Raw genomic sequence first — 18,445 nt, forward strand, 5'->3', positions numbered from 1 at the left:
CCCTCCGTTACTGTTGGGCTGGACTTTGGCCTCTCTTGCTTCTTCATGTGGCTTCTCTGCTTCTGGGTTGCTGGAGATCGCGGCTGGAGTGTCAGTGCTCCTGTATTGGGTACGGTACCTGTTCCAGGTGAGGTGCACTGTGAGAATACCTTTGTTTCCCCACTTCTGATGCCCTGCCCACATCCCAAAATCTCCCTCAAATTGAATAGCCAGCTCCTTGTTGGAATAGTCTACAATTATTGGACCCCAAAGCCTCAGAATCTGAAGACACTAAATCACCCAGGTTGCACACACTGGCCTCCTCAGCAGTTCTTAGTTGAGAGTCCCTGTAGGTGTTCTTAAGCTGTTTTGGCTCCTGGTATCTTGGTATGAAGCTCAGTTCTCAAGGTAGCACTGGGAAGAGTGCTCTGGGTTCCCAAAGGATAGCCCAGGTGTAGGGGAGGGGTTCCCACGGCACCTTCTCCCTCTCATCCACATGTCTTCTCATCCTGTCCTCTTTAGGAGACACAGAAGGTGCTTGGGAAGACGCAGTCGTGGTCAATGAATTCTCATCCACTTCATCTGGCACCGAGTCCAGCCCCCAGTCTCCCCTAACACCAGATGGCAAACGGAGCCCCAAAGGCATCAAGAAATTCTGGGGAAAGTGAGTTGGTGGGACTGGTGGGGATCGTGTGTTTAGACAGGCAGATGCCTTTAGAGTCTCTGCTCTGTCACACGTTTGCAGCTCTGCAAACGCAGAAGAGTCACGTTCAGAGAGAGAAGAATATGAGCTGTTTTTCAGCACTCAGAGAAGAAGTGTGACAGATACTCCTCAAGTAGAGCTAGTTGCCTTGCGGCTTTCCTCCTAGGCGCCCCTCTGCCCTACATCCCTGGTCCGTTCTCAGCACATTACACTACCTGGACTTCTGAAGAAGCAGACCTGAGCACGTTCTTCTTTCTTAGGAACCAGTCTGTGTCTCATAGAATATTTAAAGCCCAAAAGCCAAGTCTGTGCTAGTTCAGCTGATTGGTTCTGAGCAGCGGGGCAACTGGAGTCCCCTCAAAGGCACTAGCCTTCGCTTTGATCCTACAGGGAGTAGCTCAGATCCCAGAGTCAGGCTCAGGACTGGATCTAGAGTCCAGCGGAAGCAGTGTCATAGGTCATCTTCCCTGGCTGCAGGCTAGGGGCCAGGGACGGCATTGCTCAGAGCCCTGATCTGGCCTGTCTAGCCCCTCACAGTCCCTGTGGATTCCTCTCCCTGCAGAATCCGAAGAACTCAGTCAGGAAACTTCAACACGGATGCACCAGGGATGGCAGAGTTTCGACGAGGTGGGCTCCGGGCGACTGCAGGGCCAAGGCTTTCTAGGACCAGGGACACCAAGGGACAGAAATGGTAAGGTTCCATCTAGCTCATCTGCAAAGAGCTTTGTGAAATCCTGGCCAGGACGCAGTGCATCCTGGAGCTGGGCTGGGTGCCCCACAGCCTGAGAGGCTAAAGGCAGGAGTTTTTCATACAGAACTTGTCTGCTTGGTGTGAGTGGATATACTCACACTCACAGGGGCTGAGGCAGCGTGTGAGACTCCCTGCAGCGGGGCACAGTTGGGGTAGGAAGGCTGTGTTAGTTACTTTTCACAAACAAACAGGAAAACACCAAACCTGACAAAGCAACATGAGAAAGGGAGAGATTATTCTGGCTCACAGCTCATTGTGAAGGGGAAGGCAGGCACGGTGGCAGGAGCGTGAGGTGGCAGCCCGATCTTCAGACAGGAAGCAGGAAGAGATGAGATGAGAGCTGGTGCTCAGCTCACTCCAGCCTTGTCACCCAGTCTGCAACCCCAGCTGATGACGCTGTCTAAAGTGAGGGTGGCTCTCCCTACCCTGATGAACCCAACCTAGACACTCTCTCACAGAAACAATGATAGGTCCTGCCAAGTTGACAGGATTAAGCGTCAGAATGGCTGGTGGTGGCTCTGCTCCTGTCACTCATTCTCACAGATGCCTTTGACACTGGATGGTAAAGCCAGAGCAGATGCTAGAATCCCAAAGCTGGCTTGGTACCTCTGTCCAAGCACATCCTCCCAAAACTGGCTTGGTACCTCTGTCCAACCACATCCTAGCTGGAAGCTGCATTGCTGTTACACAGCCTTTGCCCCTCCACTCCCCATGTGTGAAGTGGGGATTGAAAGTAAGCATTTGTTAAAGTTTAATTAGAATTACGTGAGCTGCTGCACATTCAACCCAGGCATTAGCCACCTGCCACTCAAGGGTCAACATCCTCTTGTCTTTTGGGGGAGAGAGCATGTTTTCTTCCCTGCCTCTGGGCCAGTGTCCTCCTTCTCCAGGCTCTGTGGAAGGTCTTGGGGCAGCCAGCATCTTCCAGTATCCCTCATGTCTGCACTGTAGCAAGTTGCACTGAAAGGTGGCAACTCATAAAGTATGAGTGGCATAGACATCAAAATGCTGGGTTTCACATCACTGTCCCATCATGCCCTGATAAAAAGACACAAAAACAACAACTCTGTTTGGAGGTGTCCCTAATGGACATGCTCCCATTCCCCCCCCCCCCCCCCGACAGGGTTTCTCTGTGTAGCCTTAGCTGTCCTAGACTAGCCTTGTAGACCAGGCTGGCCTGGAACTCATAGCAATCCTACCTGCCTCTGCCACGCCCAGCTCATTATTCTTCTTAATCCCCTTCTTTCACTTTCCCTGCACACACCTGCACTTGTGGATCCTTGCTTGTTTGTGGTGTAACCCCCTTTATATCAGCAGCACCCCCTTACATGGGCACCTCCATCAGAGCCTCTGGAAGCCTGCTTTGCAGAGCCAGCTTTGGTTGGAATGTGCTACTTACAACCTAACCAAAATAAATGAACTCTGTTTGCCCTCAGGGTTGACACACACTAGGGAGAGAGGCCTGGGAAATACTCGCAATGCAAATAATAGTTCTCTGAAATAACAGCTTTCCAACTAAGAGAAAGGATCATTTCCGGAAACATATTCTGTTGTTTGAAGACCTGCTGTGCCCTTTTTTCACCCCCACCCCTCCCAGGAAGAGATCTTTAATTTATTACCACCCTCAAATTTCAAGATGTTGCCAGATCCTCACAGTGTTTTGAGACAGAGGACCTTCCCCCATTGGCTTCCACACTGATGGGCATCCTCACCTCTGTTTTGTAATCCATGATCAAAGGACGAGGGTGGTACTGATCCTTCTAATCTTGGATGTATATCCTCAGTAAAGACCAGCCTTTGGGAGGGGCGGGGCTAGGGAATCTAAAGGCACAACCTCAAAGGGTGTCAATCAACTTGGAGCCAAAGAAAGCTTACCTGTCTATTCCATAATTAGATGTTGTCGTTGCTGAGCAATATTTTTTAATTTAGACACTTTGTTTCTGGGTTTTTAGACATGAGACTGTAAAGGTACAGTAAACTTCAGTGAGTGGTCTTTGGTCTAATTCTGGCTGTGTCTTAAGGGAGAGAGCGTAGAGGAGGAATCCTCGTGTCAGGCTGGAAGAACGTTTGAAAGGCCAGCAGGCATTTTCTTAGCCAGTTCTCGGTGCTCCTGTCACTCCAAGCGAGGAGTGACGATGTCAGGAACCCCGTCTGCCTGAGGAAGGAGCTTCAGTGCCAGAGGCAGCTTTGCTGGTGTCTTTGTACTTTCTCGGCCATGGCAGTGGGTGGTGAGGGGAAGAAGAGTGAGGGGACCCCCGATGAGCTTGCTTTGCTTAGCTTACTAATGTCTGTGGTAGCAGCTTTCCTGGGGAAAAAAGACTGTTAGTACCATTCAGGAGAATATAATTATATGCCCATGCCTCTGGCATGCAGTTCATAGATATTTAATGCATAATGTTTTATAAAAACTTGCCACTAATATTCTTGTGAGGGAAGTGCTTGGTTCCTGAGAGCTCCCAGCCCCAGTTCTTTTCCCAATGGAAATTGTGTTTTTTGTATTTTGGTAAGTTTTATAGAAAAATTCAGATCATGGAAAAACAAATTTCATTGTTTTTGTCCCTCTAGGTAAGGCCTTACTGACTTATACCCCATAGCACACTGTACACAGAGAGGCTGTTGCCACCACAGCCTTACTACAATTATATATTCAAGTTTTTACTGTTTAATTTTCTTTACTCTTACAGAATTCCATAAGCTTACAGTTTTTGTCAGTTTACTTTTCACATTTGTCAATTTAGTTTGTGAATTTTCTGTATTATGGGCCAGTTTTAATATTTGTTATAGATTTCTGTTCAATCTCTGCATATTAAGGTTAAGCCATGTCTGACAAATATGGTAAGATGCTTTGGAGCTTATACCAGAATTTTACTTTTGATAGTGATACTTTGATCAATGAAATGTTTATATTTATACATAATGAGGTCCATTGACTTCTTTGTTTTTGTTGAGGGGAACAGAATTCAGATGTGGAGGCAGTTTACAAAGGAATGGCGGGAGGAGCCTAAAAATAGAGACACAGCTGTATCTGATTGCCTTGAAAGGTACACAGGACCAGAGTTTTCAAATTGTAATCTCAGAAACAATTACTTCCCTCCTTCAGAAGGAAATACATAGAATGTTTTCCCCAGTTTCCAGAAATAGAAAGGGAGGAGAGAGAGAGAAAGGGAGAAAGGGGATGGAGAGAGGGGGAGGGATGGAGATGGGGGGGGGGAGGGACAAAGGGGGGGGAGGGAGGCGGGGGAGAGGATATGAATGAAATGAAAACCTATACGCATGTGAAACAAAAGAGACAAAGTGAACATTGATATAGAGAGAAATTCTCTTGTTACGAAGCAAAGTGTCAGGCTGAGCATGCGGCTCAACTAGTAAAAGTGCCTGCTGCGCAAGCCTGACAGCCTGGGTTGAGGTCCCAGGCAGCCTGGGAAAAGCCAAGTATGGTGGCTGCAACCCTAGTGCCCAGGGAGGTGACTGGAGATGTGCAGTTCCTTGGGGCTTGGCGGCCAATTGCTGAGCTCAGGATTCAGCGAGAGGCCCTGACTCAACATATAAGGTGGGGAGTGATGAAAGACACCTGGTGTTGGCTTTTGGGATCCAAACACACAGTGTGTACACATGCACATGCCCACACACACATGTGTGCACACATGCACATGCAAAAGAAACACACTAAAAAGCTATGTTGGCTCATATTTATAAGGCCAGCATTTGAAGGATGTGGCCTTATCTCAAAGCACAAAGCACCAAAATAAAACAAATTATAAGCCAGAATGCCAGATCACACCAAAAGCAGTACAGGCAGGAGATGAACATTGTATAGAAGTGGTGGAGAGAAAGTTGATATTTATATAAACTGAGTCACATGAGCTCACTGTAAAAAGGCTATCATTTTTTCCTATTTTTATATAATGTACTGACATCAACAAAAGCAGCATAAATCTCAGTAAATCTTCCAGCAGCTCCTAATGGCAGGACACAGATACCACACCGTTTAAGGGGTTAATTGGCTATCACACTGGAAACTCTGAACTGTATAGTGCTGCCACTCACGTGTCAGCATGGAGCTAATGCTGAGGGCTGCTGATGGAGCTCTGTGGGAGAGCACTTGCCTGACATGCATGCTGCCCTGTATGCCATACCCAGCACTGCACAAAGTGGGCATGCTGGTGCACACCTGTAACCTCAGCATGCCTGAGTTGGAGGAGGCAGAAGGTTCAGAAGTTCAAAGTCACTCTTAACTACAAATTGAGTCTGAGGTCAGTCTAGGCTGTATTAGGCCCTGTCTCAAAAATAAAAACAAAAAATACGTATGTATTAGCAGTCAAGCTAGAAAACAGTCTGAGTGAAGTTCTGTTCTCACAGAAGGTATTACAGAGTTTTGCTCAGAGTACACACCTAAAATGTGAATGTGGAAAAGTACTCCAGAGCTGTGGCTAAGAACTGATTTAAAATTTTTGAATTTTGTATGTATCTGTGGGTTCACGCTCAATTTCTAGCTTTTTACAATGTTTTCTCCTTCCAAATATTCCTCAATTTTATATGTAAAATTTATATTTTTCTATGCAGAGGGCACTCCAATTTGTATGAATTCTAGGCTTATAATTTGCACCTGTTGGAGACCTGCTGAAACCCAAGCTCTAGGCAAGAGTGTTTAGAACCTCTGTTGGTATTTATTCTAGAATGCTGGCTTCTTTCTGGCCCTTTAAGGAATCCCCTATTTAGCTAAGTATTCAAAAAGCTCTTAATATCATACCTGCATATTAGGGCTGCAGCTGGCCCTAGGTATCCGAGACTTCTGTGTCCACAGATTTAACCAAATGAGGCGGGACGGTGCAGGCCATCCACAGTGGTTACGTAGGCAGTACTGAATCTGCGCGGAATGTTTGGTTGTTACTCCCTGACAATAAAATGTGACACTTGCACGTGCAGTTTGTGTTGCATTAGGTGTGGCAAGTAATCCGGCCATTATGTAAAGTATTTGGGAGGAGTGTGTAGTTTCTACGTAAACACTAGATTTTATATCTGGGGCTGGAGCATCCTCCTGGAATCCATCCTCCATGGGTACCAGGGGAGAACTGTACTTTGCTAAAAGGGAGTCCCTCTGACTAGTTATCTTCTAGATCCATCCATCCCCATTTATATTTACAACTGAATATGAAGTTGTTTTGTCTGCCCTCCCCCCACGACTCGGTTGGGATTTCGAATGGGCCATTACATTCATGCTTCAAATGAAAAATTTATGTCCTTAAGAACGGATGGTTTTTAATACCAAGGCGTCCTGTCAGGAACATGACCCAGCTCTTCATTTATTCATGTCTCTTTTTTTTATGTGTTCACTTGAGTGTTGCAGCTACGTCAACTCACTGTGTTCCATCCTGGCCTCATACACAGCCAGGGAACGTCCACACTCCTTGTTATGGCAGCTCCTAGAAAGATTATAATTCCAGTTGGTTTGGTGGGGATGGCTTTCATTGTTTTAATAAAAGCCATAGTATGCCATAGTATTTGCATGAGTAATACGTAGAAGGTTGACATTTGCATGTAGTGCTCATTTCCATACATATAAGCACATGCTTTTCTTTTTTCTTTCTTTTTCTTTCCTTTTTTTTTTTTTTTTTTTTTTTTTGTCTTTTTTTGCTTTATTTTTGTTTTGTTTTGTTTTGTTTGTTTGAGACACGGTTTCTTTGTGTAGCCTTGGCTGTCCTAGACTCACTTTGTAGACCTGGCTGGCCTCGAACTCACAGTGATCTGCCTGCCTCTGCCTCCCAAGTGCTGGGATTAAAGGCGTGCGCCACCACGCCCTGCTTTATTTCTACTTTTCTGAAGCTGTACTACTTCTTTTATCTGTCCTTACCTAGATAGATCTCTCTACCAGTTTTATTAATAAGTATTAATAGTCACACACACACACATACATATACACACACACCCATTTCTGCTGATAATAATGGAAATGCCCCTCATATTTAATTAATAAGGCGTTCATTGTTAGAATGAGCTTTGGCTTGGCTTTCTCACCTTTCCCTCTTAGAGGATGGACTGTCTCTTCCAAGCTTACCAAGCATTTCTGAAAGACTGCCGAGTCCTACAGACAAAATAATTTGATAATAGGTTTTCATACTTCTCTTCTGGACCTGTGTGCATTGAACAGTCCCTGAGAGCATCACCAGGCTGCTGCATGCTCAGAGAAGCTGCAGTTGAATGCTAACACCTGGTGTTGAGGTGGAATGCTAACCCTGGTGTTAAGGTGGAATGCTAACCCTGGTATCAGGTGGCTCTGGAGCCTCACACACATGGGTAGGTTGTACTTGAATGCCGTTCACATTGTTGGTTCTTTTAAAAGCTTTTCCTTTTCCCCTGAGGTTTTATGCTATGCAAAGCCCCAGGTACCTTATAACAGAAGTATGCTCTTCTTTGCTTCCCAGTGATGCCAATGCCCCCTTTGCCCAGTGGAGCACAGAGCGTGTGTGTGCATGGCTGGAGGATTTCGGCCTGGCTCAGTACGTGATCTTTGCCAGACAGTGGGTGACATCTGGCCACACACTACTAACAGCCACCCCTCAGGACATGGAAAAGGTAAGGGCTGAGTGTGAGGAGAAGTTCCTGTTTTCCCCCAGAGCAGTGCATGGGGATTAGTGTTATGGGTAGGTGATGGCCTCCCTCTACCCCGTATACACAGATGGTGCGTGGGGAAGGCTGTATAGGTAAACATCCCAGGGCACTGTGCACCTACCCCCAGGCACTACCACCACCATTGAGAGCCATCTCCATCCTGACATGACATCCTCTGAGGACCAAGTTGTCTGCCAAAACCTCACATGTGGTCTTCTTCATCTTTTGCCTTCAGGAGCTGGGGATTAAACACCCCCTCCATCGGAAGAAGCTGGTGTTAGCAGTGAAAGCTATCAACGCCAAGCAAGAGGAGAAGTCTGCACTGCTCGACCACATTTGGGTGACACGTAAGGATAGGCATATATTTATGAAGAATGTTTCTGGTGGGTTCTGAAGGGCAAAGGACTTTCCCATTGAACATGTGCCTCAAAGACGGCAGCTTGCGTGTGACAGACGGATGGATTGCTGATGTTCTGGGGGGAAATAAAACATTTGTCGCCTTTCCCCCTTGACATTCACACCAGATAGTCTCATGAATCCCAACGCATCTCTTTTTGTAGGGTGGCTTGATGACATTGGTTTACCCCAATACAAAGACCAGTTTCATGAATCCAGAGTTGATGGGCGAATGCTGCAGTACCTAACCGTGGTGAGAACTTTCCCTTAAGTACTTCTGTTGCTCCAGCGAGCACTACTCGACCCGGTGTCCCCATTCTTGTTACTTTGAACTTGATTCTCCTTCTGGCCGCATATTCCTAAGGCCCTGAAATGGTGCCGTTATTACATAAGGCATGTCAAGTGCCAGAGCAAACCATGGTGCTAAGTGAAGCTGCCGAAATGTCTGTGAGCACCTTTCTGAGATGTGGAAGGTGTGTCTGTTTAGTCAAGAAAGAACTGTTGGGGTCTTTTGTTACCTCAGAAACTGGCTCATCAACCATAACTTTTTTTTTTTCTCCCTCAGAATGATCTACTCTTCTTAAAAGTCACCAGCCAACTACATCATCTTAGCATCAAATGTGCTATTCACGTGCTACATGTCAACAAGTTCAACCCCCACTGCCTACACAGGAGGCCTGCTGATGAGGTGAGGGAGCCTGCTAGCTGTCCAGGTGGTCCTGAGTCAGGACACCTAAAATAGCATGTGTGAGAAAATAAGGATGATTACCAGCACAAAACAGACCATGGTGCTTATGATTCTGGTACCTAAAACATCCCTGTTGCTTATATTTTGTGTCTGTTGGTCATCACTAAGCTTCTGATCCCCGATCCTCACTCAGCGTAGCTCTTCTAAGTCCTCATAATGATCTAAGGATTTGATATGGCATAAAAGAGAACAGAAAGACAGCGTGGAGCATGGGTGTCAAAGGAGGCAGAGGAGGCAAAGTCCAGGGGGACAGAAGGCTTCCAAGAGGACCAGACAGTTCAGAGTGGGTTACTGTCCTTCCTGGTACAAGATTAACTAGCCTTCAGCCTAGATGCACAGGACCTTAGTAGAGGGGAGCTAGTGAGGACAAACAAAGGACCCCAAATGGGTGCTATACATAATCATGTTCTGTAAGCGTCAGGACTCTCCAGTGGGCCCCAAACTGAAGGCCTATGGATCATATGCCACCTCCTCTCTTGTGGAGAACTGGTCTAACTATGGTTCTTTCAGGATTTAAAATGCCTGCCTTTACCTTACATCCTCTATTTCCCTGCTATTCAACAAATAGATCTTGCATACCTTCTGTGTGAGTGCTGAGCCTTTTGAAGCCCACAAAGCTATGTGAAAGTATGTAGATATTTCTGTATTTTATAAAAATATTTACTTTTTATTCTATATGTGTATGTGTCACACATAACGTGGGTGCCCACAGAGGCCAGAGGACTTCAGCAGATCTCTTGGGGGCTGGGATTAGAGATGGTTGTGAGCCAGCTGGCATGGGTCCTGGGAATTGAACCTGGGGCCTCTAGAATAGACACTGCTGAGTGCTCACACCCTCCCTCCCTCCCTCCTTCCCTCCCTCCCTCCCTTCTCCCACCCCCCTCTCTTTCTGAGCTATCTCTTAAAGCCCAGCTGCAAGATCTTAAAATATTTGCCCATGCCAGGGAGTACTTTTCCCTAGAAAACACTTGGCTCATAATTGAATCTTTAAAGTTCTATTGAATCACTGAATAAAAACCTGTGCCTTTATTTATTTGTGCCAAAATAAGCCAGAAAAGTAGGGCATAGAAGGGTGGTAGATTCAGATATTTAAGTATAGACGATGCAGCAAAAATTTAGTAAGATACTGATTTCTTAGGTGGGCTTTCAGGCAAGTGGCCAGGATGGCCTGGGTTGCAAGGCCTGAGAATCTGCTGTTCCAGTGACGCTTCCCCACAGAGGACTACGTGGAGCCTAACTTCTTTACTCTCCTCCATCACAGAGTAACCTTTCTCCTTCAGAAGTTGTGCAGTGGTCCAACCACAGGGTAATGGAGTGGCTGCGATCTGTGGACCTGGCAGAATATGCACCCAATCTTCGAGGGAGCGGCGTCCATGGTGGCCTCATTGTGAGTAGCTCTCTGGACTAGCCTACATGCCTTGGTGCAAACTGGGGTATTCCCAACCCACCTTTCTGTCCAGTTTTTGTTCATGCTGCTGGGATTAAAAAAAACCAAAAAACAAAAAACCTCCACTGAAAGCAACATAGGGAAGAAGGGTGTTTATTTTAGCTCAATTACAGGCTTCAATCCATCACTTCAGGGCAGTCAGAATAGCAGGAGCCTGAGACCGCTGGTCACGTGACATCGGCAGTTGTGAGGAGAGGATGAACACAGGCATACTTCTGCTCAGTCCCTTTCTTGACTCTTACACCATCCAGAAGGCGGCCCATGACGTGGTACCACCCACAGTCAGGGCTGGTCTTCCCCCCTCAGCTAACCTGATCAATTAAGAGAAATCCCTCACACTCATGCCTGCAGGCCACCCTGATCCAGGCAACTCCTCCTTAGGACTCTTCTCAGGTCATTCTGCTGTGTCAAGTTGATGAATAAAGCTGAGCCTCATACTTTGTCAGGGCCAGACATTCTGGTGGAAAAACAATGAGGTTCTTCTACTGAACCAGTTTACAGAATCTGAAACCTCAACGTATTTCTGTAGTTTCTGGTCGAGCATTATTGTGCCATATAAAAAGAGCTAAGATGGCTTCTGCAAGGACTCCCTCAGCCTCACACCAGAAGATTCCAGTTAGTCAGGTCATTGCATGAGATCAGCATGGCGGCTCCACCTGTTCCCAGAGGAACACGGGGGCTGGGGACGTGAGGAGGAGGTCACCATTTGCAACTTCCTGATTGTCGTGATATGATCTTTATCGCCACTTAGCTCTGTCAAGTGTCAAAGCCAGAAGGGAAGTGTGGAGGTGGTGGCCTAGATGCCATCAGAGAGGACTGGGAAACAGCGTCATCAGAGAGGTCCTGGTTCTCTGCTGGCATGTGAAGATGAGGTAGTCAGTCAACAAACATGCTGGTCTGTTAAAAGCCAGGCCTTGTGCTGGGGAGATGGCGTGGGAGGGATACAGAACACAGCCTCTGTTCCTGAGACACTCAAGACTCAGAGGGACAAGTTCTTCCTGTTCCCCCGATGTGCAATCACTCTCCAGTGACCACTGGCTAGGTTTGTCTGTGTTTTCTTCTTAGATCCTGGAGCCACGCTTCACTGGAGACACTCTGGCTATGCTTCTTAATATCCCCCCACAGAAGACGCTTCTCAGGCGCCATCTGACTACCAAGTTCAGTGCCCTGATTGGGCCTGAGGCTGAACAGGAAAAGCGAGATAAAATGGCCTCACCGGCTTATACACCTCTGACCACCACAGCCAAAGTTCGGGTGAGCTGTCCAAGCCTTTGTGGATGGGTCCCTGTGGCCTGCCTTCTGAACCTTATGCTAAACATATGTTAGTTGGATGCCTGGGCCAAACCAATGAGTACAGCTCTAGATGAGGGGCATATGTGTCTTCTGCCGCAGGAGCCTGCTCCTGAGGTCTGTTCATCTTTATTAGATCCATTCCTCATTTGGCCTAAGTCCCAGGAAAACAGCACAGATTTCTGTACACTGGAAACATGTACAGGAAGTAGCTCTTCCTGGTGAAGCTGTTCTCCACTCCAGTTCTGCCAAGCAGATGAGCTCTGGGTTCCCGTTAGTCAGGCCCATGTGTGCGCCACAGTGCCCTGGGGTCTTGGACACAGCCATCTGCTAGCACTAGGAGTGCTCCTATAGCAGCTCGCCCTGGATTTCGTGTTCTATGATGTAGCCAGGACACAGCTGACCCGGGTATCATCGAAGCATCTCTAAGACTAGCCTGAGTCGTACAATCCTCAGTCTGAAGCTATCTGCAGGCCACACATGACCTCCAGTGGCTGAGCTGAGCTCTTCCCAAGCAATTGCTGGTGTCTAAGGTCCAGCTATACCTCCTCCCTTCCCTAAGGATACAGGACAGGTAGGATGTCTGGGGAGTCCAGCAGAAGAAGCATAGGGAAACTGAGGCAAGGAAGAAGGCCAGCCCAGGGCCCTCCAGGGTCCTCATAACTCTGGGTGCTCCTCACTTACATGCCAGCAGCTATAGTGGGACAGGTCTCTTGGGCTTGATCTCAAGTGCAGACAGGAGCATTCCAGGGCACCCCTCAGTGCATCTTGGGAAACAGGAAGTCACTGGGGGGAGGGAGCCTCATCTTGGGGCACAGCCCCAGAGGAGCAACTCTCTGTGTTCAAGGACGTCCATCTGTCGGCCTTGCTTCAGCATCCAATATGCCCTCAGGAGCCCTGCTTCCCACAGCCTTTTCATTTCTTTCCTCCTGAGCTAGCTCCCAAATATATTGTCAGTCGCGTCTGCACAACGACCCTGGAGCTCCTTCTCATCATCTTGCATTTGCTTGTTTCAGCCTAGGAAACTCGGATTTTCACATTTTGGGAACATGAGGAAAAAGAAGTTTGATGAATCCACGGATTACATTTGCCCCATGGAGCCCAGTGATGCTGTCAGTGACAGCCACAGGGTCTATGGTGCCTACCGGGGCCTCAGTCCCCTCGATAACCATGAACTAGACGGGCTGGACCAGGTGGGACAGATCAGTTGACACCCCTGTCACCTGCCTTCTCTGTGCATGGAGAGCTTACAGTAACACCGAGTGTCACCATGTAACTGCACTGCGTTCTTGTGCATGACCTGTGGGAAACAGCAGCTGTGTACCTTTGGGCTGGTCTCCCTGCACACCCCAGGGATGGGCAGGACGTGCAGTTACACAGCTGCAAAGGGGACACTCTGGGGACCATAGCCAAATGTGGACTCGGGGGAAGTCACCTGAAGACATTTGTACATGTTTTAGTCATTCTCTGTATCCATATTTCAGCTGGAAACACATGAGCAGAGGCAGCCCTGGGCAACCCCAAGAGGCTCAGCTCTCAGACACTGCCCCTTTGCTCCAGCTGAGGGAAGAATTCAAGTGCCTTAGGCCTGTGGGCCACAGAGTCTTGGCTGAGATCAAAGGGGTGACAGCGGGTATTTAGGCCATGGTAACAACATAATTTGATTGTACCTTACCGTGGGGTGACCACTTCTTTCTGATAATAAAAACAGTATTTATGTAGAAAGTACAAAACATGTTTAATTTTGTTGCGGGTAGGGCGATACTGACTATACCACTTTAGGGCCTATAGCTTAGGATTCAACCAAGGGGCTGGAGCATGTGTTACAGGGTGTCTGTGGCCCTGTCGCCTTGGGCATCATCTTCCTTCGTGAAGCCAGGAGGCAGCTTGGGTGTCACACATACCCTGGCTGGAGGTCACATCTGTCACACAGACCCTGGGTGGCTTGAGCAGGCAGCTTTTCTGGCAAGCCTCTGCTTTTCATCTTCTGCCCACTGCTGTCCCCAGGAAGAGCAGAAACAGAGCTAGTCTCTTGCTTTAGACCCTGACTAGCTGGTAATGGGCTCACCAGATGGCCTGTGTCTGGCCGGAGACTGACCGGGGAGACATGTATACTCTGCCAGCCAGTCTGAGCTCATGCTCAGGGAATTCCAGTTTGGGACCGGCCAGCATCTGACTCCTTCTGGGTCCAGCGGTTTCCGTCTACAGGAGAATGACAGCAGTGTTATGTCCATCTGGCAGTGAGGACAGGACCGATGGCCCATTATGGCATTCTGATTCTGCCTCAGGTGCAGGGGATGCTTAACAGTTGGCTCTTAGTACACACAGAAGACTCAGCCACGGTCTGTCACCTAAGGCCGCCATCTCCCCTGAAGTCTGCCTAGTGAGAGAAAGGGGCCCAAGCTTGCCAGGTGCAATACTAGTATTTGGTCCTGGTACCCAATGACCAGTGCTATTGTAGAGCCAGGCCAGGCTCTGTGTCTTGTTAGTTATGCTCCAGTGAGGGGCCGCATGCACCTGTCTGCACCCTTGCATGGGATTGTGTGGCCTCATGTGACTCCTGTTCCCTTAGTGGACCTGAGTTTTCCCTCGTACCAGGGGTTGCCCTTGGTGCCTCTAAGTCTGCAGCTTCCAGGTAAGGAAGACAGGAGTGGGCCAGCTGTACCCGAGGAGGAGGAAGGCAGGAGAAGAAGGTTTCTGTGCCCTGAAGAGGCCACAGCCTCCTGAAGATGCTCTCTTAATGCCACAGCATTGGTATCTGGGGTCCTGTGCCTGGAAGTCATCCTTCTGTCCAGTAACCTGGAGGCTTTCACCCCTGTTGCTCTTTGCTTTTGGAAATAGCTGGACCACTGGACATGTGCATGAAGCTGATTGGCAGCCTCTGCCCGTGGCCTGCTTCTCTCCACTGAGTGCTGATGCTGAGTGTGGCTTGGGTGGAGCACATGCATGCGTGCAGGAGCTACAACTGCATGGGTCTCACCAGCAGTCACTCCTTAGGGCCTTAGGGCCTAGAATGCACTGTGTCTACCCCCCAGGGAAGAATGTCCTGGAGGGGACAGCTGAGCAGAAGGGGCCCTGCATGCCACTGTGTCTGCAAAGCATAGGCTTTAACCCTTGGTTGCTGACCAGGCTGCTGCCCGTTTTACAGATGGCATCTTCGGAAGGTACCGTGACACAGATAGGGCTCCTCTCCCAAGACATCCACCGCCTCACGGTAGGGTTCCGACTCCTCTCCTTGTGACATGGTCAGGGAAGCCCAGTGAGCTTGGTGTGGTGGCGTTTGTGGCCACAGGAGAAGATAGGATGATGTCTGATCACGGGTGACAGCCTGAGCCAGCTCTGAGGCACACAGCAGCCCAAAGACCTCCTCCATTGGCCTGTTGCTGGCAGGGCATTGGCGGCTCACAGGCCTTTTGCAGAATCAGCCGAAACATGCAAGGTGCTGGATCCCTTTTCTGGTCTCACAGTTGGTAAACGATAGGACAGTCCCCAAGCAGTTCTAGGTCGCCCACCCAGCCAGACCAAAGCCCAGATTCACTTTTGGCCCAGTGAAAACTGTCCTGCTTTCTTCTTGGCACAGGAGAAACATACACTCCACTTCTCTGACAATATGGATATACCCTACAAGCTAAGAGAGCCTGCCATGACTAAGAATACAAATCAGTCCATGGGGGAGGCAGCTGGGTCCCAAGGGAAGGACAGTTTGGGGGAAGGTAGGAGTGATCGCGTCCTTTTTGCCATTTTACTAGCCCTAGGGGCTTAGGTGTGCCGCTGTTCCTCGGAGGCTAGCTTTAACTACCTGTAAAGCAGGCTAATGGTAGCCCTCTTAGAATCCCAAGGGAGACCAGAGGTAGCAAGAAATGGCTACCCACAATTAAAAGAACCATCTAAAGGCAAAATAGAAGAGTTCCTTATGTCAATGCAACAGGCCTTTTCTCTTGGCTCGTGTCGGGGGAAATGTCTCTGTTCAATCCTGGCCCGTGATCTCTACCAAACCTTTGGTGAAACCTTAGAGCTAAGTTTACCTCTAAGAGGAAAGGCTTAGTTTTATGTGTTATGTATGTATAGGTGTATAGGGGATTGAACCTAGCACATTGTGCAAGAAAGGCAAGTGCTTGTGTATGCCAAGCTTTGCCCTCAGCCCACTTTTCCACACTCAGTGCTCAGGCTCCCTGGGACACCACAACTTTGCAGGTCAGTGGTGTTGGAGATGGGCCACTCCCAATGTCCCTCTCTGTTTTTCATGACAGTGCTGCAGGGTAGCCTTGGCCTATGGACTGTTAAATTGCCCCTTTGGCTATATTCTTCCAGACTCTACTGAGCCAGGACCAACTACTGAATGACTCGTCTGGCTGTCCCTGACGCTGATGACTGTGGATGACGTTCTTCATGGCTAAGAGCCCAGAGAGGCACATGTGGAACCTGAGTGTTTGCCTCAATGGGGCATTGGCCCAGAGCCATCTACAGAATCCCAGACGGGGCTGATGGGCCGCCTTGGATGTAGGTGCTGACAGGAGCAAAAGCAGAGGGGATGGGACGGGTGTCCGGAAGTGTCCCGCGTCCCTCTGTATTGTCAATGCTTGCTTTTCACTACAGCCTTTCTACCTTTTCTACTTTTATATGCAAACTGCAGATCACTCTGTGGAGAGCGAAGTGTGGTTTTAAATGCAGAGTAAAGGCCATGAACTGTTTTTTTTTTTTTATAAAAGCCTCTGGTTGGAGAAAAAAAAGGGGGGGGGGTTGTACAAACTGCTGAGTGTTCTGCAGTGGCTGGGTGAAGTGAGTCTGGGGGCAAGGGATGAGAGGGGCCGGGCATCCTTTGGGGCTGCTTCATAGAAGTGCACATTGCCGTTTCCAGGATCCTGTCCTCCCTCAATCCTTTTGTAGCCTCCGTTCAGGGGCATCCCAGGACACCCAAGGTGACTTGACACACTTCCCCTCACCTGCCTCAGGTATGGTGTCTGATCAGACACCTCCCCCTAGTGGATAGTTTGCAAACTCAAAGGCAAACTCAAGCCGGTTCTGTTACCCTGACCTTGTTACCCAGGCCATGACAATTCTAGTTCCAGCCTTGTTATCTAATCGCTGCCCCTGATTTTCTACTTAGCTCCTCACCTTCCTAGTTGGTCCCTGCCAAACATTCTCCACCTCTGTCACGTTGTCAACCTTTCTGCTTTGAATTGCATAGTCACAGAATGCCCACGGGTGGGCGTGCCAGCCCCTCTCCATCCATCATCTGTCTCACCAGCCTTTGTGAGGCCACTGGTTTCTCTTTGCTTCGCTCCCTTTATTTTTTCTTCTGGTTCCAAATCACCTCTGCCCTTTAGCGCTGTCTGCCTTTGCCTCTGAGATGTTCACGGTCGTCTTTGAGGTTATGTGCCATCCTACCATGCACTCGGACCTGCTGCATAAACCTGGTAAAGTGCTGTTGTCTCTGTGGGCGGAGTCCTGGTTGTATTGCTTTCTGATAAGGTTCCTTAGTCTTCCCTGCTATGTCATTTTCACACATCCCTACCCCCAGTTAGGAAAGCCAAAAGGTGTCTACAGGCTTTGTCAGATGCACCCTGAAGGATGAAACCATCCAACAACCCCACCCCCACCACCCAATTAAAACCATTAGGCTGGAAAATGAGGTCAGAGTGGAAGGCCTAGAGAAGGAAAAAAAAATCCAATGATGTTGCTATAAGTCCAACGGGAAAAGGCTTTGCAGCTGAATCTGGTGGCACATGCCTGTAATCCTAGCAGCTGATAGTTGGGGAGCTGAGGCAGGAAGATTATGGATTCACAGATGACTTGGGCTACAGAGTGAGTTCAAGGCCAAGCTGGGCAGTATAGCTGAAGTGGGCCCACGTGTCTTTCCGTGAGTAGGGAATTCCCCAAGGAAACACTGAGCACAAGTGGGATCACAGTAGGTGTGTCCCTCCCACGTCAATTTTGAGACTGTGTTTGGCTCCTTGTGTGTGAGATTCAAGGGTATAGCAAAGCCCCCTAGGGCCACATTCCTCTCTTTTCCATCTTTTTCTGTACCCTCCACCCCATCCCCCAAATCCACATGTGCACATTGAGTAACAAACCCAGCAGTTTTTTATTTGTCTGCTATAAAGGTTATATGAAGTGGAGTTACATGAAGTAGAACAGCAGTGTGTTATTCTCCCTCTGAACAGCAGGTGGCACTAACGGTCCCTGTGTTATCTGGGTTGAATAATGGGATTTGAAACACAACCGCAACTGGTAAATTGAGAAACTTCTAACCATGCTTACCTTGCCCCTTTGCCAAGATGGAGGATGCTAAAATACAAATACCCACCCCCATGTCTCCACGTGCTGTACAAAACACAGGGAGTAAGGAAAAAGTTCCTGAGCCCACCTACTGCAGATTTACTGCCCTGACATATAGCTTTTTAATCGGATTCCTGTCTCAAAGTGCCCCACTTGGGAAGGAAAAACACACAAGGCCTTTCCCCCTCTTGTGAGTCTGGTCTTCAAAGCAGAGAAAGGTAAAGAAGGTTTGTGAGTGGTTAG

At 48.5% G+C, this 18,445-nt stretch overlaps 1 protein-coding gene across 2 annotated transcripts in view; it reads left to right on the plus strand.

Moving 5' to 3' along the window:
* The window catches only part of Ppfibp2 (PPFIA binding protein 2), a 147,216-nt gene extending 130,878 nt beyond the window's left edge, over nucleotides 1-16,338 (plus strand). The window contains exons 16-26 of one of the 2 annotated variants that reach the window (XM_051149173.1): nucleotides 502-643; nucleotides 1,245-1,373; nucleotides 7,856-8,006; nucleotides 8,278-8,389; nucleotides 8,603-8,691; nucleotides 9,004-9,126; nucleotides 10,448-10,573; nucleotides 11,699-11,887; nucleotides 12,940-13,116; nucleotides 15,072-15,137; nucleotides 16,235-16,338. In XM_051149173.1, coding sequence (XP_051005130.1) covers nucleotides 502-643; nucleotides 1,245-1,373; nucleotides 7,856-8,006; nucleotides 8,278-8,389; nucleotides 8,603-8,691; nucleotides 9,004-9,126; nucleotides 10,448-10,573; nucleotides 11,699-11,887; nucleotides 12,940-13,116; nucleotides 15,072-15,137; nucleotides 16,235-16,285 — 1,355 coding nt within the window. In that variant the 3' untranslated portion in view covers nucleotides 16,286-16,338. Of the gene's footprint in view, nucleotides 1-501; nucleotides 644-1,244; nucleotides 1,374-7,855; nucleotides 8,007-8,277; nucleotides 8,390-8,602; nucleotides 8,692-9,003; nucleotides 9,127-10,447; nucleotides 10,574-11,698; nucleotides 11,888-12,939; nucleotides 13,594-15,071; nucleotides 15,138-16,234 lie in introns of those variants that run through there. The other variant, XM_051149174.1, reaches the window with a different exon arrangement.
* Nucleotides 16,339-18,445: the final 2,107 nt, after the last annotated feature.

The sequence above is a fragment of the Acomys russatus genome, chromosome 7, assembly GCF_903995435.1.
Source record: "Acomys russatus chromosome 7, mAcoRus1.1, whole genome shotgun sequence".
Lineage (NCBI taxonomy): Eukaryota > Metazoa > Chordata > Mammalia > Rodentia > Muridae > Acomys > Acomys russatus.